At 45.8% G+C, this 26,905-nt stretch overlaps 4 protein-coding genes and 1 long non-coding RNA gene across 9 annotated transcripts; 2 read left to right on the top strand and 3 right to left on the bottom strand.

Annotated features, from left to right (window-relative positions):
• Positions 3,397–5,169, top strand: LOC8083528 (F-box protein At1g10780). The gene is made up of 3 exons (XM_002445575.2): positions 3,397–4,262; positions 4,359–4,639; positions 4,745–5,169. Exons 1-3 carry the CDS (start codon positions 3,515–3,517, stop codon positions 4,979–4,981), a joined length of 1,266 nt encoding a protein of 421 aa, XP_002445620.1. The 5' UTR covers positions 3,397–3,514; the 3' UTR covers positions 4,982–5,169.
• Positions 5,358–6,971, bottom strand: LOC8080661 (transmembrane emp24 domain-containing protein p24delta3). The gene is made up of 4 exons (XM_002444450.2): positions 6,750–6,971; positions 6,296–6,505; positions 5,985–6,061; positions 5,358–5,906 (listed from the first exon to the last, which is right to left on the bottom strand). The coding sequence occupies exons 1-4, from the start codon at positions 6,948–6,950 to the stop codon at positions 5,762–5,764; spliced, it is 633 nt and encodes a 210-aa protein (XP_002444495.1). The 5' UTR covers positions 6,951–6,971; the 3' UTR covers positions 5,358–5,761.
• Positions 11,968–15,978, top strand: LOC8083527. Of its 5 annotated transcripts, none has more exons than XR_002454735.1 (4): positions 11,968–13,020; positions 13,134–14,972; positions 15,310–15,408; positions 15,648–15,970. It is a non-coding gene; the product is annotated as an uncharacterized LOC8083527 (long non-coding RNA). The 5 variants fall into 5 exon arrangements; XR_002454732.1 differs by having other exon boundaries at positions 11,969–13,020; positions 13,134–15,408; positions 15,648–15,778; positions 15,865–15,978; XR_002454734.1 differs by having other exon boundaries at positions 11,969–13,020; positions 13,134–14,500; positions 14,852–15,408.
• On the bottom strand, positions 19,896–21,484 carry LOC8083526 (aspartic proteinase nepenthesin-1). The gene has a single exon (XM_002444449.2). The coding sequence runs from the start codon at positions 21,398–21,400 to the stop codon at positions 20,063–20,065; it is 1,338 nt and encodes a 445-aa protein (XP_002444494.1). The 5' UTR covers positions 21,401–21,484; the 3' UTR covers positions 19,896–20,062.
• LOC8083525 (aspartic proteinase nepenthesin-1) lies at positions 23,591–25,181 on the bottom strand. Its single transcript, XM_002444448.2, has one exon. The coding sequence runs from the start codon at positions 25,115–25,117 to the stop codon at positions 23,768–23,770; it is 1,350 nt and encodes a 449-aa protein (XP_002444493.1). The 5' UTR covers positions 25,118–25,181; the 3' UTR covers positions 23,591–23,767.

The raw sequence follows: 26,905 nt of genomic DNA, 5'->3' as shown, positions 1-26,905 counted from the left end.
ATCCTGACCTACGGGATGCCATCCCCAATGAATTCCCGCTCCCGACCATCACAACAGGTGCCAAAGTTTCATCCAATTCGACATCCTCTAGTTCGGCTGGTTCTTGCTTTCCATGTACGCTATAAGAAGAGAATGGATAGTTGTTGTTTGTGAGTCTCAATTGGCGAACAAACTCGTAGGGGTTGTTTGACTTTCTTATTGCTGAAGTGGTTCTAAATTTTTTTGAACCGAGAGGCATTGGACTCTGCATTCAGGTGTCGGCCATGGCAGGGTTTTGGCTCCCTTCGCAGTCCTCCATGCCCCCTCCTCCCTCTGCCCCTCCTCGCTTGGCCAACAATAGGTTCGTGGCTCCCTTCGTAGTCCGCCATGGCTAGCTCCTATAAATAGCCATGGCAGATGTGCTACAGGTGCCACCGGACGGATGAGCTCCAGGTGTTAGCCATGGCAAATGAACGAGGTCCATGTGTTTGATGAAATGATTGAGAGGAGGTAGACTTACCCATTGAAGGAAGAGGTGACTCTATACCCTTTGCACAACGAACCAAACACGTGCTCATCCTAGCCAGGTTTAGCAGCTGCAATCAACCAAACAAACCTGAGTGGCTCCCTGAAAACAGGCTTGTGGTGGCCAGACTAAGATTCCTGGCCAGGCTATAATGAACCAACAAACCAAACACACCTATGTACACCAAACGGGGCCTAAGATGATGCCAACAGAACATTACTCCTAGCTGCATTAGTAGTAGGTGTAAGCCTACAGCCTACTGGCTACTGCTGTAAAAATACCGGGAGGCCCTTTTTCTCCATGCGCTTTATTATCTTCATCTCTCTTCCTTCCTCTCTGCCGATCATCTCCGGCAGTGAGATTCTGCTTTGTAGGCAGTTCGTTCTTTTCAGTTGCAACTCATGGGCTTTGTGACCGGCTTCAGCGGGTTTCAGCAACTTTTGTGTGGGTCGGACCTACAGGTAGGCTCAACTGTGCAACCGCGCGCGCTGCACGTTGTCCACGCACGAGTAGCAGTTGCAAATCGTAGTTGGTTCTCGATGGAGTGAACGGGGGGTCTGGACTCCGGAGGAATGGACATGCTTGTGGAGGAAATTTCCATTCATTTTTTAGTTATTAGAATGAGATTATTAGTGCTCTAATCAGGATATGAGTTTGTATATTTTGGGTCACTACCTCATTAGTCCATGCTCCAACACCGCCCATTCATTCACGAATGGGTGAATGGCAAGGGGTCGACGATGTGGGAGTGGAGCAAAAAAAAAAGGTCACGATAACACCATACTTTACCACACTATCCCCCCAAATACTCGCTGGAATTTTACACCCACGTAGAGGGTCTAGGCACCCACGTCGTGTTATAAATAGCGTAAATAATAATATCATCATTGATATGAACAAGTATTTAGAGCTCCATGATGCGGATGCCTAGAACCCTCTACGTTGTGTTATATACTACTACTCAAGCTCTATTTTCTTGTTTTCATATCCACCATCTAGTGTCTTCTAAGTTCTAACACATAGCTAGCAACCAATTATACAAGTTTTCAAAATCAACCAATCTAACTTCTAACACCTATGTTAGGAGACAAGGTAGGAAGCCTGATTACATAGGTTGATAGTTATATTCAAGCTCGGTAAGCACTTGGCTCATATTTGTCTCAAACACTAAAAATACCAAGCCTCGTGGGTGCAATTTGGCACCGAGACCTATACCAGGAGGAGGTAGCTATCATCCCTACCAGTTGGCTTGTCGTACCACATTAGTGCAATCACTTTGTCGTACACCATTCTTGGCTCAGTGTTTCATTATTGACATGTTGCTATCACTATGTAGTAATTATGGTCTAATCAATCTTCGTTAAGAAAGATGTGTGAAGCATAAAACCCTCCATCACCTAACAAAACTATTGTGAGTGCCATAAGCTTTGCATCTTTTGTAGGATTATTTATGGGCATATGCATAAAATTAAAACTAGCCATGAATGTCAAAGTTGATTAAAGTGAAAAGTCTATTCTGCCAACTTGAACTATCACTGTAGTCAGGATTTCCTTTTTAGACTTTAAAACTAGACATCATACCCTCTGAACACTTTAAACTATTCAAATTACCTCTCTACCCCGGCTTTAAGTGTTTTTGAAGGTGGATTTGCCCTTTTTAGTATAAGTTTTTTTTTTGTAAATACTTGACAAGGTTTTAAAATCACGTAAAAATGTCTCTAAGCGCTTAGAATTTCTAAAAGAAAATATCGAGATAAATTAGGCAAAAATCTAAATAAAATATTGAGAGCTCATAAAAATAAATCTAGACACTTAAAACTATATTGAGCTCTAGTAAAATGTAAAAAATGTAAAAAAAATATAGAAAATCTACAATCATATTAATTGATATGTAAATGTGTTTTTACAACTTTTCACAAAAATCAATATGCTACCAGCACGAATGATATCATGAATACATTCAACATCAATGTATGTTGTATTCCTGCTAGTTGCATCTCGTATTTGTACCTACAATGTTTCTAAAATATGTCTATATCAATTATAATGTTATGAGAATTTTCTAGATCTTCATGGCTATTTTCTATTTTTGTAGAGTAAAACCAATTTTTGTCTGAAGGTGCTAAAGATGTTTTCATGAGCTCTAAATATTTTATTTCAATTTTCCATATACTAATCTAACTCTTAATTTGTTTTGGGAAACTTTAAATACTTAAAGCCATTTTGTATGGTTTAAAAATCTTATATAAAGTGTTTACACATTTTTTAACTAGACAAAACTGAAACTACTCTAAATTAAGGTGTGGTGATAATTTAAACGGTTTTGAAAGTTTAGGTGTAAGATATTTGGTTTTGGCATTCATGAAATAACAAAATTAGACTACGACGACAACTAAAAGAGAGAATGAATTTTTCTTTATTGTTTGAGGGGAAGAGAATGATTTTTTCTTGATAAAATTAAATATATAAGTAAGCCCGCATAGACACAGCCCAGCCCAAGTCAGGCGTACAGGTAGTGCCGAATGTGTCACTATCGGCCCACGAATAAAAACACTGGATGTCAGGAAAAGCTAGCGCTCCCGCCTCTCTCGCCAGTCGGCGCTCGGCGGGCGAAATCCGAATGGCAGCCGCGCACGCGCGCGGACCCTCCCCACCCCACCCCACCCCGCGCCGCCAAACGGCAGTGCGGCAGGCGCCAACTCGAAAAAGCAAGCCCCAAACGTCCCACCATCCCAAGGTTTCGATTTCGAATTTGGAATCCCTTCGGAACGGTCGCCGCAATTTCAAAATCCAAATCCTCCCACGCCGCGCGGCCAGCGGCTCCTCCTCCTGCTCCCCCCACTCCTTTTAAATTTCGAACCCCACCCACCTCCATTCCATCCTCACACGAATCGCGCACGCTCCCTCCCCCATCCAATCCGCGCAACACCACCAACCTCCTCCCAATCTCCATCTCGGGGTGGCCGCCACTCTCGCCGCTCCGGCAACAACCCCCCCGACGGCGGCGGCATGGACGCGCTCCCGGAAGGCGTGGTGCAGCACATCCTCTCGCAGCTCAGCAACGCCCGCGACGTGGCCTCCTGCACCGCCGTCGCCCGCTGCTGGCGCGACTGCATGCCCTTCCTCCCGTCGCTCTACTTCCCGCGGGGCGCCTTCGAGGCCGTCGGCAGCGGCGAGCCGGCGGTGGCCGCGGCCGACGACGCCATCGGCCGGATGGTCGACGCCGCCGCGCGCCTCGAGGAGCTCGTCGTGTACTGCCCCTTCTCCGCGTCGCTGCTCCCGCGCTGGCTCGCGGCGCGCGCCGCCACGCTGCGCGTGCTCGAGCTGCGGGTGGACTCCGCCGCCGCCGCCGCCGCTGACAAGTCGGGCCACGTCGACTCCATCGGGGTGGCCGCGGGCCTCGAGGAGCTCAGGCTGTGGGGGCTCACGATGACGCGCGCCCCCGCGTGGGGCCCCATGGAGCGGCTCCGCGTGCTGGAGGTCGTCGGCGCCGTGCTGGAAGACGCCGCGGTCAACGGCGCCGTCGCCGCCTGCCCCAACCTCACCGACCTCGCGCTGCTCGGGTGCGAGTGCGCTGGGGAGGCGGTCGTCTCGCTACCCCTGCTCGAGCGGTGCCGGCTCGACTTCGTCGGCTCTGGCAACTGCTCTCTCCGGTTCGCCGCGCCCCGCGTCGAGTTCCTAGAGATCCAGGGCTTCTGCTTAATCTCTCTGCAAGGCGGCCACCGTCTCAAACATCTCACAATCTCCAAGAACACTGGTGCGCTCCGGACGCCTCTTTGCGTTCCCTTGCGATACAGATTTGGTCCCGTTTCAAATTGCCTGATGGTTACTATTCAAAACTGGGGTGTTTTAGGTACTGTGTATCATGTCGAGATGGGGAAGCTCCCGGAGTTGGACCACCTCTCGCTGCGCGGCGTCCAGTGGAGCTGGGGCGCAATCAGCTCGGTGCTGCAGTGCGCTGGCGAGGTGAAGCACCTGGTGATGAAGGTTGAGTTCTGCGGCGATTATGACACGCTGCAGCCATTCCCGGAGATCGACCTTGTCGAATTCTTCAACAACCACCCGAAGCTTCGCAAGTTCGAGATCCACGGCGCCATGTTCGCGGCGCTGTGTCAGAAGAACAGCCTGAAGAAGGTAAGCCATGCCATACTGGCTACCGCTTATGTTTGCAATGTTTCACTTCTGGATATGGACTTCTGGTTGGTGTATGGCCTAGCTAACTCTGCTCTATCAATGCAGTTGGATTCAAGGTTCGTGATACCTTTCTTGGAGCATGTCCTGGTCACCGTGCGGTCACCTCTGAATGCTGAGCAGAAGCTGAACACCCTCGAGTCCATTGTCAGGTACAGCGTGAGGTTAAGAAGGATGGTCATTAGGATCTCACAGATGAAGAATTGCCATGATGCGGCTGACGATTTCTTTGAGGAGATTTGCAAGTTCACATACATGAACAGTGGGAGAGTGTGCATAGAGTAGAGGAGTTGCTGCATTTTGCAATTCTTGAAGTGAGTTAGCACTAAACCAAGGCAGCTTTTACCCAATTTGTTTTCTCAGGACAATTTAATTGAATAATTTATTGTTTGTTTTATTGTTCACCAACTTTTGTGCCTGTTAACTGCACTGTTCTTTGATTCCAGAATGTAATAAGCAGTCTTGTTTTGTTACTGTTCTTTGATCTAAACATTTTTTTTCCAATTGGTACAATCTAGTTTTGATTTGAAAATATTTTGTTGATTGTAGCCATTTGGTTGCACATTATTCAGTGTCTGGTTTGCTTTATTGACAGAATCGTTATTTAATGACATTGCCACAAATCCATACAACGTCCAGCAGAAATTGCACGATGATAATGTATCACATCAATGAAAGATTCTAGATATTCATAGCAGTGGTACAACTGATGAACAAACCAAGTCAAGCAAACCTATTGATCTGCATTTTGATATTCCTTCTGAATGAAGTGAGCCTTCAAATGGTCTATTCTGTGATAGTATGTGGTTGATCATGTTTCCAATATACATCAAAGGAAAAGCAGTCCTTATCAAAGGAGAAGGGCTGCACACAAACAGTGGGATGAATGAGCATGTAACTCATTATCTGCTTCTACTAAAATCCACAAGCAGTAGCTAAAGCGTTAGGCCAGAAATGTTATGAAATGTAATCCCAAAACTTGCTTCAGACACTAACAAAAATCCCAGATCATCTCAAGCCTGTACTTGTAACTTGTTTCCTCAGACTATACAGTAGAAGTATTATCTAGATGAGTTTATTCTTTCGGAAGAACTGTTTGAGACGCCACAATTGCAAAATGGAGACTCCAATACAGATAGCGAGGCATATAACGCTCAGCCATGTGATCTTCACTTGTGTCCACTCACTCAGGTCTCGCAAGTCTGCTTCTCTGCAACCATAACCAATTTGTCATTTAAGCAGTCATCGGTGTTGTATAAAAACATCAAAACATCAAAATTTAACTTACTTTAATTTAAGGTAGAGCAAGTTTTCATGGATGGCTTTTGCAGCTACTTCTAGCTTGACAAGCTCTAGTGCCACACCCTGTAAAAAAAATGTGGATGGCTAAGAATCACCAAGGAATATGGAATTCTGGCTGGTGGGGAAAGCGACTGGCCCTGTTTGTTTTAGCCTAAACTGTCTCAAGCTGAAACAAACAAGCTGGCTGCTAATTTGTTAAGATGCTTGTCCATTTCACAATCCACATTCCACAGGCTGAAACAAACAGGGCCTGAATTGCTATGCTTAAAAAAAAGTTATCGCGGGCACGGTGCTCACATCAAGCTTCTCTTTCTTAGCAATGGAGTCCCAGTCCTTTGCTGCGATCCCCGTTCTCCAATCAAGGTTAAGGTTCACCACCATTCCCTTCTCCAGAGTCTCCGTCCAGAAGCAGGCAAGGTAACTGCCAGATTCCACCGTGGTAAAGGCAAACTGGCCATGGCTAACCTTGTCGGCGTGATGCAGGACGTCTCCCAAAGGCGATGTCACCTGCAGGAACAAAAACAATCCAGAAAAAAAAAAAACTGCAGTGACGACTGACGACCACATCATTACGTTTTTTTTTCTCCTCTCCTCTCCAGTGATAGTCAATCCATCTGTTCTTGATGTCTGTTCAGTCCAATAAACAGGAGCTGTGACAAACAAAGCGAGATGGTACCAGGTACGCATCCTATTCGTGCTGGAATTGGCATCGGTGATCTTTTCCAATCCATGTCGCATCGTTTGGGTGTACCTTGGCGGAGACCTTGGGGCGGATGGGGTGCTCCTCGAAGAGGATGGAGTAGTCGGCCATGACGACGACGTTGGACTGGATGTCCTCGGAGATGCACTTGATCGCCGTGGTCGCCAGCTCCAGCCACACCGCCCCGGCGCACCCGGTAAGCCACCACAGCGTTACCGCTGCCACCGCCGCGCCTGCCCGGCATTGCCCCATTGTCGCTAGCTGCGTACCACCACCGCCTCGTCAAATGGTATTTGGGTGGTCAGACATGGTTCTTCCCCGAGACGCGCGCGGGTTTCGGATCTGGAGTCTGCCGAGTGCCGAGGAAGTCAGAAATTAGTCAGGTATAAAGCACCATGCAGTGTTGGCACCTCTCGTTTTATCGACACTGCCCAATATGGACAATCATTGAATACGGAATACCAACGTCCTCTTCATTCGGAGTTTGGGCAACGCCCTGTAACACGAAGGCGACTCTATCACCATTGCCGTCCAAGCGTTGGGGACAGATTACAGATAAAAGTAGCCGAGGTACAAAGAACGATGAACTAATGTTGTCTGCATATACGGCCTGCCATTGCCAGGTAGGCAGGCCTTGTTTAGATCACCCAGAAAACCAAAAAATTTTCAAGATTCCCCGTCACATTAAATCTTGTGGCACATGCGTGAAATATTAAATATAAACGAAAACAAAAACTAATTACATAGTTTAGCTGTAAATCACGAGACTCATGCTAGTTTAGCTGGTCGTCGCCGGCGGTGAGTTTCTTGGCTCTGTGTTCCGTGCCAATGCCATGTGTACTACGCTGAGCTGAAATCACGAGGGAGCCAATCATGCCGGCCAATCATTTTCCAGCCTTGTCTCACCTCGCTAGCCTTGCCCGGCCAGGAGAGCCACTTCTCTTTTGCTGGCAAGAAAGTCTTTGCTCGCACAGGTCTCGAGACATCCTAGTAAGGAATCCAACGAGCAGCTTCACTACACCCTTGCTTTACCAAGGTTACACAGTAACAAGCGATAAATCCAAGCAGAACCTGCACCTGTGTACCATGCAAATCGAACATATGAGCTCTCGACCCGAAAATGTTGCAACGCTGAAACACCAAGCGGCAGCTTGAAATCTGCAGTCTCATGGCCTGCAGAGTGCAGACTTGAGCATGCCCCCTTAGAGCAAGTACAATAATAAGTTTATAGTCAAACTAAGACTGATATGGAGAAGAGAAAAGAGGAGAGAGATGATAGCTTGGCTCTAAATATAAGCATCAAGCTAAGCACGGATGCATACGTAGTAGTGGATCCAAATAACAAGTGTTGTGAGAAGGAATAGGAAAGAGAAAATATTTTAGAGACAAGTATGAGACAACTTATTGTATAACTTAATTTTAATCACTTAACTTATAGCCAAATACTTGGCTCTATTGTTGACCTTGCTCTTACATATGTGCCGTCCGTGAAGTGTTGCGCACTCCCATGGCTCGAATGACGTTGGTTTATGAACCTGAGGTTCTGTACATATCAAGAGCACCTCGCCAACAAATGGCGCTCTATTTTCCTTTTACCCGGTCGCAAGTCACGAGCACTATGAAAAGAGTAGACAATTGAGTAACGTGCCGTGGTGGCTGATACTCAAGCCCCTGCAAGTAGCGACACTGTATAAAGGAAATCATAGGAACGTTGTTGCCGGTGGCTTTGCTAGAGTTACAGTTACATATGGTGAGATGGCTATACAGCCTGCAGTCCATTGGCCCAGCCCAAGGCCCAGTATTTTGGCTCGGCACGAGCATGACATGGCCTGGTGAGTAGCGAGCCCAAACTACCCTGACCCGACGCATAGGGCCATGGCTGAGCCTAAAGATGGCAACAGGGACCCGATCCCTGATTCCCCGTGGGGAATTCCCCTATTAGGGGACGGGGATGGGGAGAATTAGCCCCCCACGAGGAAGAAAATGGGGGAAATCTGATCCCCGTCGGGTCAAGCGGGTACGGGGATGGCTGTGCGTCCCCCGTCCCCGTTCCCCGCATCCCCGACCCGTTTTCCTTTATGCATACGTCTGGCCTTAAGGCCTGTTAGAAGCCCACAAAAGCCCACTGCCAAACTAAGTATATATGGCTCGAGTAACCCTAAATCCTACCCTGTCCACTTGCTCACTCTCTCCTGGAGCCGCAACACACAGGCGTCGTCACGAGTCGCGAGCTCTTCCCCTCATCTCCTTCCTCGTCAAGCAAAGCAAGGCCAACAGGAGCTCCTCCATCCCCTGCTGCGCGTCTCCTCTAGCAGAGCAAAGCTGACGCGAGCAGGATGACAGGCTGCTGGCTTGCTGTTGACACTAGGAGGATGGCATCCTGCTGGCTTGCTGTGGATCTTCCTAGATCCTTGTCTCTCTCTCTCTCTGTGCTTTATCTGTAGGATTCTGCTCTCGACATTCAATCTGCAAGCAACATCTAGGTGTTATCCTCATTATTGATCCATGAGATCTACTTTGTTCTTTTGGCTGTAAAAGGAGTTGTGATCCGTAACTTGTGTGGTCCTTAGTTCTCTTGCAAGATGTATTTTTTTGTTGATATTTTTATGCTTTTAGATTATTGATTAGAGAAGTCCTTCAATCCTGTAGAGGGGACGGGATCCCCGTTGGGTATGTAATCCCTGCTCAGGGATGGGGATGGGGAGAAAACGTTCCCCGCGAGCCTTTACGAGGACGGGGATGGGGAGGCAAAACCCGACGGGAAATTCCCCGTTGCCATCTTGAGCTGAGCCACTTCCTAGACACGGCGAGTGGCACGACATGACCCGCCAAGTGGCATCGACCTAGTATTAGGCCCACTAACAACATAGGAGGCCAATATCTCTACGCAACCCAACATCGAACCCCAACCCTAAACATTGCCTTTGACTCACTCAACCATACCCTCTCCTCCATTTGCGTCGCCTCCTTTCATCCGTGTGAGGCGTGATCCCACCGATCCTATTTGCGCCTCCTCCGATCGACAATTTCATGTCGATCGTGGCGTGAGCACGCGACTCCTCCCATCGACGATTTCGTGTTGAGCGAGCACAAAGCACGATGCCGATCCCATCCACAGCTCCTCTACCCTGCAGCCATTGCTTCCTCTCGTCCTTGTTCCGACAACGATGATCCGTCTCCTCCACGCTATTGGTCATTGCCTTCCCACCGTCTCTGCTCTGATTGCCGAGCTATGGGCTGGGTGTACCGAGCATTTTGGATCATCCCCAGCGTCATGCTTGGGACAATGACCAAGCATGTGGTCCTATTTGGCATGGCCCTAGTGGCCCAACGTGTCATGCCCGACCCATCTATAGTGGGTCGTGCCTTTTTCGGGCCCTTGTTGTGTCAGGTCGGGCAACTTTGGCCAATTATAGATGTAGTGCAAGCTCCAAGCAATAAACTAGTAATGACTAGATAAATGCGGGTGTGTTGTACGGAATAAATAATACCATGATAATGCTATTCTGAACATGTTAAAAAAAGAAATCTATCTTCAAACATGATGTTGGGAACATCAATATTACAAATTTAATTTTCTGCATGGCTAGAACTAATAAGAGCAATTATGTTCTAATTTTAACAACATCCTAAGGGTATTGAGTCGGCAAGACCGCAAGCAACAATAGTCAAATAGTCCTTTGCGTTCTTGTTGTGTTGGATTCTTGTTGACTCGGAGATGAAGGCCGTGTTGGACACCAAGAGGGGGGGGGGGTCCGCAACCAACGTTGCGGTGGCGGCGATTGGGAGGTCGAGCTTAGAGTAGAGGTTGACGAGGTGCTGGTCAGCTGAGCTGTGGGGCACCAGGAGGCAATCATCACCTTGACCGTGGCCGCCAGGAGCTACGGGTCGGCCGCCACGGTAGCGACAACACGACACAATTGGGGGGCTGGCCTGGAGCTAGCCTTGTCTGCTAAACACGTCTCCGCAAGTCTGCATACTCCTCCATACTAGAAATACATGATGTTTAGGATATGATTGTGCTTACCAAGGAGTCATTAATTAGGGAATAATCTTTTGGTTTTGCCCATATCAAATAGAGGCGCAGGTATATCCTGGACATGAAAGATTGTCTGCTCTACTGGTTATCGGAGCTGGTTTCGAGGCGCTCGTGGGCGAGGACGGCGGCGGCGGGGGGGGGGGGATTCTCGTGGCCTGCGCCTTTTTTTACTTGGACGTGATTTTGCATGGAAAGTGAATGCGGGATACGAAGCATGCGACAACGTCGATTGAATGCAGGCGTGGAACGAGGCCACCAAGCGCGCAGTTGGGGGCGGGGACCGAGATGCGCATGCAACTTCAGTCGATCGAGGCGGAAGGCCGAACCACAAGGACATTCTAGTCCATCGGACCCCCTTCAGAGGTCAGAGCGTCATTCTTTATAAAATCATAATAAGAGCCCAGGACATCAAGTATATCTAGTACGGAGGAAGTACGTGGTGATTGGAGGTTGGCCACCACGGTCTTTTGGGTCGATAAACCTATATGGAGGAGCCATCTCTCATCCCGTTAAGCTCCGTCCCTTCTTGTCGTATCCAACTCTGTGAAAGATTAGGAGATGTGTGCATGAATTTTGTTGGACGAAAGTGGTTGCTATATTTTAGGTGGTACTAGATTAACAAAAGATTGAGATGCCATGATGCACCATAGGAATATTAATAGCTTATCGAGCGGGGCTCTGTTTCCTTTAAAAACAACTTTGGCTCTATCACTTTTTTAAAAGTGACTTCTCTAAATAAGGCGACGTGGCAAAAGGACTTATTCTATTTTTAAGAACGGATAAATGATGCCAAATGTTTGTAACCCTGACACCCTCCCTCTACTCCCTCCCGAGAACATCGCATGCCACCACTTCTCCTCTCACACATGTTGCCGCCGCCAGTGTTTAATTCGCACCTGGCTCTGTTGCCGTCGCTCGCCCTCATCCGTGCAACGCTTGCCGCTGCCAGCCTATTTGAGAAGGCTCCGGCGCCTTCAAAATAACTAGTGGTGGCTTCTCTAAATGATATTTAGCGCTTATTCTATTTTTCTAGAACGGATGAACGTTCATTGCACCCCCGTTTATTATTATTATTTGCTTTAGTTGTAGTCATAATATTGGTCATAATTAAAGTCAATCTTTTTTTTTTCTGAAAAACAAGGTCAATCATATTTAAATCTTCTACAACTAAAAAAATAAAAGTAAGACCTCCTCTTGCTGCGACATTCTGAGTCCGTCCGTCGGTCCGTCCGTTCCCTGCGATCCGCGCTCCCTCCCTCCCCATACTACCCCGTCAATCACGGGCACCTGCCCTCCTGCTCCATCACGCACGCCGCCATCCGTCCTGCCCATCCATGTCGCCACACTGCCTCTCCCCCGCCGAGCCAATGCCCCGCTCCGTCCCGCCCTACCCCACCCTACCCGGCTCTACACACCTACTGTTCACGCACGCCGGTGCTGCTGGAGGTTGGATGGCTGCGACGTGCCCACAACGGTTGCGGGAGGTGCGGCCTCCGGATCTAGGCACCACGATGGATGACGCCGGTTGCGAGGGCACCACTTGCACAGAGGATGAGATCGTAGGGGAGGAGTATGTCGCAGCCAAGGAAGTCGTGGAAGGGTACCTGCCGCCGCCTGTGATTGCGGGGATCTCGCCGCCCCTGCTGAGGACACATCACTGGCGAGATTTAAGGACGCCGCCGTTGCAGCGATAGCGGAGGACAAGACTGCGGCACCTACGAAGGCTCCAGCCAAGGTGAGTTCTGCCTTCTGGGCTCCTAGCTACCTTCACCCGCCTTGATTCCTCTTCCCTCAAATTCTTCTAATCTCCTCAATTATTTCTGTCTCAATCTGATTGGATGCGACTTGTGGCAAAGCTCTCAAATTTGTACGTCTCATCTATTTTGTTCTTGTCACAAAGTTTGTGCAATAATTCAGCGTTGCTTCCAATCTATGAAAGAAAATGGGAGAACGCTCTGTGGAATAGGTTTGTTCAGGCTTGGAACATGTTCGAGAGAAAAAGGAGCTGATATCGAAGGCCCAGAGCAGAAAATAAAGATTCTTGGCAGGGAATCCATCGTTGTCTTTGATGACTTTGCTCACAAGCTAGAACAGAAGATAGGAAAAAGGCCTTAACATTTAGTTCAAAGGTCATTGTACACTGATGTAATTGAATCATGCCCACCTCCTGGGAGTGGAAGGACAAATTCCCACACCATCAAAAGCCATCACAATACTGGTGGCCTTCCAAAAAGTATGAAGTTAAAACTCATCGAACCACTCAAGCTCCTATTCAAAGATGAGGTACCAATTTAAATTAATTCGTGTAATATAATTTGTAATTTTTCTTAGTTTAGTACATTGATCAGGTGTGTTATGATGGAAGGAACCATGACAATTTTTTTTAATATCTGCAGGTGCGGAAGTTGGGTAGTATTTTGAATGTCCTAGATTCATTTTTTAAGTGACACCCATTTCCTGGTCTTGTTGTATGTGTGCTAAGTCATGTTACACAAGGCAATGCTGAACTCTAGGATGGTAGCAACCTAAAATGTACCTTTTGGAGGTTATACTGATTAGTAGATAGTGGATTGATGTCCTAGACTCCCTGTGGTTAGAAGTAGAACATCTTGTTTACAGTTAACTTCTATGACAAAGGACTCCATGGTATGGATTTGCCATTCATCTGGAGTCTATTCCGCACATATTTCCTTACCAAATATGTGATCAGTATTAGGGGAGTTCAGCACATACATCTTCTTGCCATTTGCTCCCTAAAATCCCATCCAGGGTGCATTTCTTTCTCTGACTTTTACTTTCTAGGAAGAGAACACAAACTACAGATAGAATAAGTAGATGGAAAAAGGCTAGAGGACTTAACCTGCCTGTACTAAACCTGAAACTTCACGTATTCTCTGACTGATGTGTACTAGCTGCACAGATATGAGTGGTCCTATCTGAGATTACTGAAGTAGAGTTTTCAGTAACTTTGATGGTTTCGCTAAGTAATAATGAGATTACTAATGGTGTGATGTGAACAAAATTTTGCCTACTAAATCTTTTCCACAAAGCCCACTGTTTAGTTGGCAGTGTGGTCTCTTTACAGTACAAACTCCCTAGAGGATTTGACACAGTTGGTTGCATTGATATAACTCAGATAGTTCTATGAAAGTTGTTTGTTTGCAGAATTTGGGGCACTCCAAATGAAGGAATTTGACCAGGTGTTGCTTCATTACCTGATAACAAATCAAATTTTCAAAGTGTCACCCGTGGTAAGTAAAAAACAAGTTCTTTTTATTATTGCATTTAGTGGAATGAGATTTGAGTTGTGGGTGTGGATGAAAACTTTCAAAGTGTTTGATCTGTTACAGATAAGTTTGGGATCTTCTTTTTGCTTGTGTATGAGGGTAATTGAACATTGTAGTGATTACTATTTTTGACCATAACATGTGGTTCACGCTGTAGGATCTTGCAACGGTGGTCCCAACACTTAAACCTTTGGGACTCATATTTTCCTGCTGCTTCACTGCTATCTAGGTTATGTTGCCTTAGTATCCACCAAATATCAAATTTAAACCCATGGGTATAATTCATGGGTATAGTGGATTATGTATTCTATCGGCAGAGGATCTAGACATCCTATGATGTTTTTTTCTTCTTTTTTTTGGAAAAAAAGTGATGCAAATGCTTCAGAGGCAGGGAAATAGATGCAAAGCTTTATTCAAAACACTAGAGAAGAAAGTTGACCAGAATTCTACTATACCAAAATGCATTCCATCCAAAGGTATGATGCCTTGCAATGCTTCCTGCTCTGGCCTCTGGGTGTATTTTGGTATGATGCCTTACGATGCTCACAGACTGGGTGTATTTTGGTATATTCAAATGAGCCCAGAACATTATAGAACTGGTATGGATAGATGAGATTTGATTTAAGATTATTTTATGACAAACAAGCAATGAATTGGAATTATTATAATTGAGATATCAATCTTACAAGTTGGACTGTGTGCTTTAATGTGTGTCTGTTTCAAAAAATCTATTGATAGCACTTGAAATTATCAACCTTTCAAAAATATAAAGATTGTTCTATTTTTCTTTGTCTGTTTCTTTGATCTCTTTGCTAAAATTCCTGCAGGTGATCTCTATTCCAAGTTGACTTGAACTACAATAGCAGGCTTGACGCATCGATGAGAGCTGTGCAGTAGCAGGCTCGATGCATCTCGTATCAAGCTCCCCATATCTTGATCTTCATGCAGGTTCATTTACTTTCTAAAGAAACCAAAGTCATGTTCCTATTCCTGGAGATCATGTAAAATTCACACGCTGCTCAATCTGTTCATTCTAACCTTTATGTTTGTTTGTGGGATAGAGAGGGTGATTTACTCAACCTAACAAAGTGACAATAGTGAAACCTTTCCATACCACTGAAAGTGTGGTCTTGCATAAATAAATTTTAAGCAATCAAACAATACAAATTGTAGCCATGTGTATTTTTAGAATGCTTGTTGACAATATGTGCTGGCGACTGCATTGCTGTCAAATAGTTTACACACGAGAACTAATGTTCGATGATTATTTTGGTCATGCTCAAAGAGTCAGATCACATACCATTCAACTGGCAAGAAGTCCTACTTGATGTAACAAGTGATAGGAGAGGAGAAGAAGAGAAACTTAGGCCTGCAGGCCACTAAGGTTGTGCCATTCCCAACCAACCGACAATTTCCTTTCATTTCCTTTTTACAATATTTTAACTAATGAAAATAAGCAATACAAGCCAATGATCTTACCAGATCTGAATTTGTTGGGTGCTACAGCTACAGATTAATGATTATTGTTTCATATAGTTTATAATTTTTCTTAGTTTAATGCATGATCAGGTGTGTTATGATGAAGTATTTTTATTATTTTTGTAATTTTTTTAATGTCTGTAGGTGTGGAAGTTGGGGAGTATTTTGAATGTCCCAGATTCATTATTGAAGTGGCACCCATTTCCTGGTCCTGGTCTTGTTGTACTATCCTAGGTGATGTTACACAAGGCAATGCTTTGGAAGTTCTTCGTCAGGTTTGAACTTTTAGAATTGTTGAAATTTTGCTACAACACCTTGGATACACTGTGAATTGGTAGCATCTCACTTCAATTTTTTTCAGGTGAACAAGATATTTATTCGAGCTGTTAAATGTTATTTTCCGCTATTGTGTTAATTTCATGAACTTTATTTTTTGAATTAAATGTTATTTTAATGTTGGTATTTAATTTTTACAGTATTGTTATCTTATCATGTGATCTATGTGCTTTTAATATAAAATATTAGCTATCCCGTAGCAACGCACGGGCATGCTACCTAGTTATTCTTTAAGATAAAAATAAGGCTAAACCAGACACCATTTTGGGCCAAGAACCCAAGGCCCATATGGCCTGACACCCTCCCTCTACTCCCTTCCAAGAACACCTCACGCCACCGCTCCTCTGCTTGCACATGGCGCAGCTCGCCATCGCCCTCGCCTGCGCCGCGCTTGCCTTCTCCTACGCTGCCGCACGCCTGCCCACGACGCCAGTCACCCGCATAGCACAGGTGCTTGCGCTGCCGTTCGCATGCCTTGCTCTGATGGTGAAGCACCGCGCCGCCGTCGCCTCGTAGCCGAGCAAGGAGCACGCAGAGGAGGGATACAACATCTCAGGCGAATCCGTAAGAAGCCACAATTTGGTTTCTCCTTTTTTTTGAATGAACAGGAGGGGCGCACCTCTACTGGTGAATTAAAAAGACAAAAAAAGAAGCGTTTTTACAGAGCTAAGAGGAGGGGAGGGGGGAGACAAATCAGGAAACAAAAAAATAAATGAAGAAAATCAACCAAACTAAGAAAATTACACTAGATTGTTTATCCATAATTCAATCCAGGGAAAGTAACTTCTTCTTGCACGCACCAAAAGTAGCACCATTTCAGACTTGAAGAGTCTTTTGGCTTCATTGATCGTAGGCAATCTGTTATTGAAGATGAGGCCATTCCTTACATGCCAGATGGCCCAACACATGAGTATAATGATTTCCATGTAGAAGGGAACTTGCAGCTGTCTTCTGAAACTCTCCAGATTCTGAAATAGGTCTTGCTGGTCAGAAACTTGCAAACCAATCTAATTCCAGCAGGTTGAGGCAAAGGGGCATTGAACCATTAAATGAAGTAGAGATTCCTCAGTCAAGGAACTACAGAGTACACAACTGTAATCTTGCAGTTCCATATTTTTCCTCTTTAAGAGCTCTCTGGTGCTTAATCTGTCCTTAAGAAACAGCCAGGCAAAAACTTTGTGTTTATTTTGACATGAACTGTTCCAAACCCATTTGAAGCTTTTGTGAATTGTCCTATGACCACTTAATTGTTTGTATGCTCTTGCCACTGAAAACTTTCCAGAATTCCAAATACAAGTCCAGGAATCAGATTGTTCGTTTAGAGCCAACTGATGGAAATCCTGTTGCAGCTGATTTAGTTGGAGAAAAGCCTGCTGTGACAGTGGCAGGTTAAAGAAATCCAGAATGTTTTCCCTTGAAATTGCCTCAGCTAGTATTGTTGAACTTGATTTGACAAAAGAGAAAAGCTCTAGATATGCCTGCATTGGAACTTTGCTGTTCCATAAGTCTGTCCAAAGATAGCAAGATCTTGCATTATTAATATTAACCGCAGCCAAACCCTTGAATTTGTCTGTTAATTTCAGAATGTCCCTCCACCAAAATGAGCCTTTCTTAGATGACGAAGATGGTAAACTTCCAGCCTCATAGTAGCTTTCCCAGACAAGAGCGACCCATGGTATATCTTCTCTATTGAAAAATTTCATCAAGTGTTTGAGAAGCAAGGCTTCATTTTGTGTTTTAAGGTCCAGCACCCCCAATCCACCTTCTTTCTTTGACTTACAAACCATAGTCCAAGCAGCTTTTGGCCTTTTGTTTTGCAAAAGTGCCTCTAGCTCCCCAAGTTCTCCTTCGGTGAAGCCATTTTTGACAGTGATGTTCAATATCACTTAGGCCTTGTTTAGTTCTAAAAAAATTGTAGCACTTTTATTTTTATTTGACAAATATTGTCTAATTATGGAGTAAATAGACTTAAAAGATTCGTCTCACAATTTACAGGTAAACTGTACAATTAGTTTTTGTTTTCATATATATATTTAATGCTCTATGTATGTGCCGCAAGATTCGATGTGACTAAACAAGGCCTAGTTCAGAGCGGAGTCCTTTCGAGAGCCATACCAAATAAGCTCTAAGGGTGCATTTGGGCCTTGTTTAGTTCCAACAAAATTTGGGAAATCGACACTGTAGCATTTTCGTTTATATTTGACAAATATTGTCTAATCATGGACTAACTAGTCTCAAAAGATTCGTCTCGTCAATTCCGACCAAACTGTGCAATTAGTTTTTATTTTTGTCTATATTTAATACTCCATACATACGTCTAAAGATTCGATGCAACGGAAAATTTGAAAAAAATTTGTAATTTTTTTTAGAAACTAAACAAGGCCCGGTTGAAGAGCTGAGGTAGAATGGAACTGTTCCATTCCTATTTTAGGGATAGAATGGTTATTCTAGTGTTTGGTTGGAAGGATGTTGCTGTTATGTTTTTTTAGTGCTTTGTTGGAGGGATGAGATGAATAAGGTAACAGATCCGTTAACCCTATCAACTATGGGGTCTACCGTTTTTCTCTCTTTTTTTTATCTCTGTTGTTTTTGTACCTGAACTGGTTCTTATTTTTTATCCTTTTCAATAAATAATTTACTGCAGGGGTTTAAAAACCCCTCCAATTTTTTCAAAAAAACTATGGGGTCTACCTGTCATAGAAACATAACTTCTTCTCTTTTCTCTCTTCGTTCTTCTCCTAGAGCCGTCAGCCGTTGACCTTGACGCATCCATGTTGTCGGCCATAGTCCTCCTCGTGCCCCCGGCATACCCCTGCACCCCTAGCCTGCACCGCCGTCGTGGACCTCGGCTTGCTCCACTGTCGCCGCTGCCTACGCCCAGCCATTCGCGGCTACTAGTCCTAGCCCTCGCTCGCTTAGGCAGCACACACAGAGGAAGATAACGTGAGTGCTAAGTGCGTTTTGTTGATATTTTTTAGAGCAAGCTCATCCTAGAATTTAAAGGAATATTATTGTTTAGAAGTCATTCCATCCCTCCAGGCTCCAGCTCCTCAACCAAAACAACACTTAAGACGGAGCCGCTCCATCCCATTCTGGCCCATCCCACCAAACAAACCACTCTAAATGGCTTGAAACTATTTGTACCATTGTGCTCACATGCCAAATCACCCTAAATGGCTTGAAGCTATTTGTACTTGTGCTCATATGAAGATAAAAGCGACCTAAAGTCACAGACACATGCATATAAGAAATTTTGAGCACTTCTTTATGCGCTCCTCATATGATAGCAAGTGCACGAGAGAAATAATTTTATTCTTTGTAGGTTAACTTCTTGGTTATTGACAAGCTCATAATTTGGGCTATTCTTCAAAAGTTGGATATATATGATTTGGTTTCTATGGCTTCAGGCCTTCACATACTTGGCACAGGTGGAAAATGTTATCTTATTTTTTTAGATACATGACATATTTTAGTTTTCGAATTGTTAGTCAGTAAAGTGTATGTGGTTTTTTCTTTTGGTGGCTATATGTCTCTTATTTTTTATGGAATATGAAGGGCTGCCTCTACTAAATTAAAAAATATTAAGAAAAGAGAGTACAACCAGAGGTTATTATAAGAAGCCCTACTAGTCATTGTTCGAAAAGAGAGAGATAATGCTCTTTTTGCTCCATGTACCAATGCACAACTGCTTGACTAAAAAAACCTATTACATTTAGTAATAAATGGTTGCATATTTGCAGTTCGTTTGAATTAATCAACACTACTTTTCAGTTCTAGACAATATTTTTCTCTCACAACAAATCAGTATCAGCATCAACATCAGTAAAAGCCTAAATGTCAGCATCAACAGAAGCTTTGCTCCATGTAGAAAGGGACTGACAGCTTCCGCTTGAAGGGGCTTGTGTTTCTTTCAAGGCAGATATCGTAAGTATTATTTTCAAGAATTTGTATAAATTCGATGTAATGCTTTTGAAAATTTAATATTTTTTTCAGAAAACATTGTCGTTTAATAAATAATAATCTGATAGTTTCTTGATCACTTGCATCACTAAAGTTGAAAGCTGACAAGTATATACTTACGTGATTTGCAAAAGATGCCACTTATTATTCTGACAGCATCCACTAGTAGGAAATTAAAGCATGATGGACAATTTCCTTGGAAACTATCATTACTTCTGCACTAGGCGGCTACTCCACTCCAAAGTGGAGGCTCATTTCACACCTCAAATCTGATTGCACTGTGTGGGCGCGAAGGAGAACTCGTGGTTCTCCACGTCGAAGAGCACGTGCATATTCTGTTGCTGATAGTTGCCGATGATAGCCCCTCGGGCACCCGAGCTGATCACTAGGCACATTCTTCCTGCACTCACCTCGACCATGTAGCTGTCTCGCCGAAGCAACATCGCGGCACCACCGTCGAAGTGGTACACCAGCGGCGGCACTTGCACCGCCGTCTCCACAGCTCCGCCGCCGTTCCTCGGCAGCTGGAAGCAAAGCTCGTACTCGTAGCCATGGTCCGTGGCGTTCACAACCGGTAGCTTCACGGCCTCCACCATAGCCTCCTTAAGGGCCTCCATCACCACTGACGGGAGCATGCCTGTCGTGTCTCCTGAATCGACGAAGGTGCCACCACTGCCATCGCGTCCAATGGCGAAGCTCGACACGGGCACGTTGAGCCTCTTCGTCCCAACAGAGATGCCGATCAAGGGCACGTAGTAGTAGTAGTTGCTGCCATCTGGGTTGGTCACAAGTGAGGTCGTCTGGATTGGCCCTGTGGTCCTGTACTTGGACAGGTCGGCCATTGCCCCGAAGAAAATATGGCTAGTCGTATTGCGATCGAGGAAAGGAGTGAGGCAGTAGGAGAACCTCGGTATCTGCAGCTGCGAGACCAAAGACAACCTGTCCGGGCTGATCCCTAGGATGCCGGAGGCTCCGGGGAGGCTACCGGAGGTGAGCTTTCCGCACCCGAAGTCGAGGGAGACCGAGACCCTGCGGTGCTCGCCGAAGGTGAAGGTCTCGGACGCCAGCTCGCCTTTGGTCGTGGCGCTGCCGTAGTTGTAGGTGTAGATGCACTTGTTTCTCGAGCAGTTCTTGGTGTTGAAGCTGCCCGTCTCACACAGCCTGCCGTCGCAAGGGGCGGCGGCAAAGGAGGAGGACTTGGCAGGGTCATAGAGAGGTTTTTCGCGGTGTTGTCTAGTATCGAAGAGCTTGCACTGTGTCCAGATGAGGTCGCTGCCTGTGTCGAGGATGAGTGTGCGTGGCTGTGGTGGAGTGCCGATGCTGACGGTCAGTGTATGGTGCAACCTGCCGAACGGCCTGATCGGCATCGGCACAATGGTGCCGTAGTTGCTCGCTCTAGCCACCCTACTCGCCGCGTTCCACGCACGCCGGGCCTTGCTCGCCCTGGCGGCGTCACGGAGCATGTCGTGGTTCGAGAGCAAGCTGCCAGCGTAGGGATGGTTGAGCTTGGCGCGGAGATCAAATGTGGAGGCATCCGATGGAGCCGCCAAAGAGACCAGGAAGGTTGCGAGGAGCAAGATGAAAGTAGACGACGGCGCCATGTCTTGGATTATATAGTTGTAAATCGTGTGGATTGCTGTGCTTCTATATATGCCTGTGCGCACAAAAGCATTGTGTTGGCTTGACCGCTTGAGTGGTGCTCGTAGTGGTGGAGTGCGTGGCATTTTATAGGCGTCGCTGGTGCTGAAGCCTCACATATTGCTTTACTTTATAGATGTGCTACTACTTCACTAGGCCATCAACCCTACTCCATTAGTGTCAGTGTTGGTTTGTTAGTGGATAACCAGCAGAGACTGAAATGACCTGCCGTGGTCACCACTGCAGTGTTCTATATGCATCATATTAGCAAACCGGCCGGGGGCTTGTGTAGCTGCATATTGTTAGATATTTAGACAAATTTAGGCACAACTTAATCCAAAAATAATAAAATATTTACCTGTATTTGCAAAGATGATGATCAACATTCTGAAAACAAATGCAAATCCATCAAAACTAAGATAGAGGTTTGATCTACTCCCTTCGTCCACGAAAGAATCAATTTCTAGAGTTATCCTAAGTCAAACTTTTTAAACTTTGATCAAATTTCTAGAAAAAATACTAAGATTTATGATATCAAATTAGTATCATTAGATTCATCATAAAATATATTTTCATATGATGCATATTTTTGTCATAGATGTTTTTTTCTTTTTTTATAAAGTTAGTAAAATTTTAAAAAGTTTGACTGGCATATATTCTAGGAATTGATTTTTTCGTGGACGGAAGGAGTACAATTTTTTATTGGTGCATTAGTGAATTGATCAAAGGCTTCGGGGATAATGATCTCCAAAAACTGCTTTGCCAAGTTATCAGATTGAGCATGAACCAGGGTCAAAACCATTAATCAGTTTGATTGCTAATTTATGGACAAAACTTGTGAAAACTTCATCAATATCACTTCATGTGGGCACTTTGATCAAAACATCATGAAATGCACAAATAAGAGTGAGGGATTCTTATGAGCATAAGATGCATATGAAATGCACTTGCTTAACACTAGGGAGTTACATAGCGAGCTACTCACTGTTTTTAGTATGAAAATAATTCAACTAAATAAATCAGGTCGAGGTCGAGCTCAGGTAGAGAAGTTTATTTTGGGCTTGCAACTCACTATATAGACCCTATCCACTAATTGTTGCGGGCTAGGCAGACGAAGAATGCTCAGGTCTAGTTCAATGGCATTTTCAACATCATCATCCGCAAAGGAAAAACTAGATTTTTTTTCATATTATGAAATTATAAAATCAATTTCATATATATTATATGTCATTCTAAAAATCGATTCAATATATTGCTTGGGCCGGCCAGTGAGGAGGGGGCCTACCACAGAGAGAGAGAGAGAGAGAGGAGAGGAGGGAGGGGGTGTGGGTGTTAGTGAGGAGATGGCTAAATCACAAACAAAGTGTGTGACAGTGGCACTAAGTGGCTAGGAAGGAGGGGCTGAAATGGCGAGCATTGCTACGACCAAATTTGGCCAGACTCAATAAGAAGTTTAATGTCTCAATTTTCAACACATCTTATTTTGGAAACAGTGTAGAAGAGTTTCATAGGGATGAAACTTTCTCTGCTCCCATAAAACTTTCATCATCTCTCATTTCATTAGTACGGTGCCACATTAACATATCTAGTGCCCATGAAACTCTGATGAAATTGCATTGAGACTGGCCTTAGTGGAGTTGCCCCCTACTTGACCTATGGGAGAAGGTAGTAAGAGGGATTCGGGGCCTTTACTTTTGAGTAGCCGATACGGTGTTTGGTTTGAGGAGTGAGTTAGTCTATTATCACATCTCTGTCACAAAAAAATAGTCTATTGTCACCTCATTTCTCACAAATTGATAATTAATACTGGTATAATAAATGGAGTCACTCTACCAAATTTAAAGAATGATGCATCATCTCATCTAGAATGGAGTGATATCTCAAACCAAACAAGCAGGTTGGTTGCTGGAGGTTTTTTTTGTTTTTTTGGCTCCACCACCGAAATATGACTCGCGGTGGCCTGTTTAGGTAGCCCTTCAGAAGATGCTTGGTGCCTGCTACTAAGTAACAATATATTATAAGCACATTTTATATAAAAGTATGTATCTATATTCTCTTAGCTTTCATTTGTTCACTTTTTCTCTTGGCGGACGTTATCATTTCTTTTGTGCTACTATACAAATTTCTTCTACATTTTAGATGCCACGAAAGTGTAAGGCGCACGGGAACCATCTATTAATACATTATCTTTTTTGTGATGCCACGAAACACCTATTTGTACTTTGAAAAAAAATGATTGTTGCACATTTTTTCCTCCACTCAGGATTTGAAAAGGAATTATTAGATGGCTAAACATGCTGCAACTGCACTTGCACTTGCATTTGCATGGCTCAGATGTCGTCACATTTTGTTGGCGCGAAGGAGAACTTCTGGTTGCGCACATCAAACAGCACGTGCATGTTCTGCTGCTGGACGTTGCCGATGATGGACACGCCGAAGCCATCCGGCGACGTGCCCACAGCCAGGCACATCAACCCGGCTCTCGGCTCCTGGAAGTAGTTATCCCGCGGCAGCGTCATCGCTGCGCCGCCGTCGAAGTGCAGCACGAGCGGCGGCGTCTTCACCGCCTCCATCGCCACGCCGGTCGGCAACGCGAAGCACAGCTCATAGTCATCATAGTCCTCATCGGTCCCGTTCGCCACCGGGAGCCTCACTGCCTCCACCACCGCCTTCTTCACGGCTCTGAACGCCGTCTCCTCGAGGTACGACATCGTGCTGCCGGAGTCGACGATCGTGCCGCCGCTGCCGTCCGGCTTTATCATCCCGAGGCTGGTCGCCGGCACGTCCAGCCGCTTCGTCCCAAGCGACAGCCCCACCAGTGGCACGTAGTAGTAGGCCGTCTCCATTGCCGGGTTCCTCAATATGGAGGTGGTCTGGACCGTCCCCGTCGTCCTGTACCTGCGCAGGTCCGCCATGGCACCGAACAGCAGCGGGCTGGTCTTGCGCTCGGCGAAAGGAGTGAGGCAGTAGGAGAACCTTGGCACCGACAGCTGCGAAACGAGGGACATGATCCCCGGACTCAGGCCCATGAGGCCGGAGGCGCCGACGAGGTCCCCCGCTGAGAGCGCGCCGCAGCCGAAGCCGAGCGGGAGGGAGACCTTGGCGTTCACGCCGAAGGTGAAGGTCTCGGACGCGAGGACGCCGCCGGCCTCGGCGCTGCCGTAGAGCTCGTCGTACATGCACCTGTTGTTCCTGGCGCAGTTCTTGTAGCTGAACTGGCCTTCCTGGCACAGCCTGTCGCTGCAGGGGAGGTAGGCGAAGGAGGAGGACCTGCGGGGCTCGTAGAGCGGCTCGCGCTGCCGGCTCGCCGACGCCGCCGTGCGCGTGCGGCGGGACAGCATGCTGCACTGCGTCCAGATGAGGTCGCTGCCGGTGTCGACGATGAGAGTGCGCGGCTGCGGCGGCGTGCCGATGCCGACGGTCAGCGAGTGGCCCTGGTCGCTGAGCGGGGCGACGGGCACGTCGGCTGCCGAGAGGTTGCCGAGGACGCGTGCGAGCCTGGCATTGATCCGCGCCGCACGGGCCTTGCTGGCGCGGGCGGCGTGGATAATGACGTCGCCCGTAGAGAGCGAGCTGCGGCCAGCGTAGGGGTGGTTAAGGTCAGCTCGGAAGTCAATCGATAAGCCGTGGGCGACGGCGACGGTGAGGCACAGAACGGGGAGGACGATATGCAGCGCCATGCCTTGGAAACTAGCTAGGACGGGCGCAGGGCATATGCACTTGAGTAAGTGGTTTAGCTTTTGGGTTTAGTGAGGGGTTATATAATTCTCACGGTGGTTGGGTCGTCGGCATCGTCTTGGCATGAACATGATGGTGCAAAAAAATTTTTGTCGATTCGTTGCATTGAGTGTAGGTGCACGGTGTGCCTTTCGATCGGCTTTCGCCGTGGAAAGCGACGTACTGCTTTGTATTAGTGGTGGCTGAAGAGCCGCACAATGCAGCCGGTCGTAGCAGCATCTTGGCACACTAGCTAAGTATACTAGCTAGTCCTAGACTCCTATGGCCAAGCAAGGGATTAGTGTTGTTCGCCCTCAGAGCAAGTTTAATAATACAGCCCACTTGCTAACTGTAAGGTTTCTTACAGCCTTCTCTCAACCCACCCATACAATAGTTAGCTATTCACTATTAATACATGGCCCACTTATCTCTCACAAAGTTTTTTGGTTCTTGTGTCTAAGCTGGCTGTAAGCTTACAACCTGCTTCTCCTCTCTCTCTTCCCTTCTCTCCTCCACATCAGCATTTAGCTAGCTTACAGCCTACCATAATACTTGCTCTCATGGACCCATGGTAGACTTGCGCTTACAACGAACGTCTGAAAGCTCACAATGGGACACCGCCGATCTTTTTTTTGATGAAATCTGATTTATTACGAAACAAGTTTTAGTACAAAGGATTTACACTAAAAAGGGGGGGGGACAGAGGAAAATTAGGAAACAAAAAAGAGAAGAAAGGGCAACTGCCCAAAGGCCAATTAAGCAAGGTTTGTGGACCATTGATCAATAATGGGGGAGTAGCTTTTCTTGGCCCTCAGCAGGAGGAGCCTCCATTCTTCTTTGAAGTTTAAATTTGCTGCCTGTAGTGTGGGGTTATATTAACTCCCCTGAAGATGAAGTCATTCTTTGATTTCCAAATTGTCATGATACCAATATGATGATTTCCATGAAAAAATGGACTGCTAGCTGCCCCCTAGAGCTGTGGAGAAGCTAGAAAGGATTCATGTCTTGATCAATCTGGATATTTACCAAATTCCAGCATTGGGTTGCAAAGGGACACTCCAGCAAAAGGTGAATGATTGATTCTTCAACTGGGTTATTGCACAATACGCAACTATAATTTTACCCCAGGAGGTGCTGGTTTGTCAAACCTCATTCCCTACAAACTCAATGTTTTAGGATTATAAATTATCCATTAATTGTTGATAGCAAAGAAAGGTCAGATGAGGTTATATTTAGACTTGGAAGGTAATTAGAATAAAAATAATCAAATTTGATTAAATCTAGACCAAGTTTGCAAACTCCATGGAAAATGCCCAGACCGTTTTCTGCACGGTTCATGGGTTGGCAAAAGGGAAAGTCGCCGTAGGTCTGTTTCTTCGCCCTAGTGCCACATGCTATAAAAACCGGCTCAACCGATTTGACCTCTTTAGTCTAAAACTTTTCAAATCTGATCCAAACTCCAATCCTGTAGCAATCTATAGGCTGCATCTTTGAAGGTTTTTTATGAGGATAAGATCATCCGTCTTTGTACGAACACAAGGTTGAAATGTGCCCTTGTGGTTTGATTTGTGATGAGTGATTGTCAACGTAATCCACGACCTAGGTTGAGTTGGTGACTAACTATTAGCGTGAGTTGGGTCGTGCGACGTGTCTCTTGGCTTGTGATGTGCAGGTGTGGAGCTCAGAGGTGGTGGTCGACGGTGAGGAGAAGGTCAAGTAGAGACGTGCCGTGCCGATGGACCTGGAGCAGT

Source organism: Sorghum bicolor, chromosome 7 (genome assembly GCF_000003195.3).
Source record: "Sorghum bicolor cultivar BTx623 chromosome 7, Sorghum_bicolor_NCBIv3, whole genome shotgun sequence".
NCBI classification, from domain to species: Eukaryota; Viridiplantae; Streptophyta; class Magnoliopsida; order Poales; family Poaceae; genus Sorghum; species Sorghum bicolor.
Note: the sequence above shows the minus strand (reverse complement) of the source record. Positions and strands in the feature narration are given on the sequence as shown.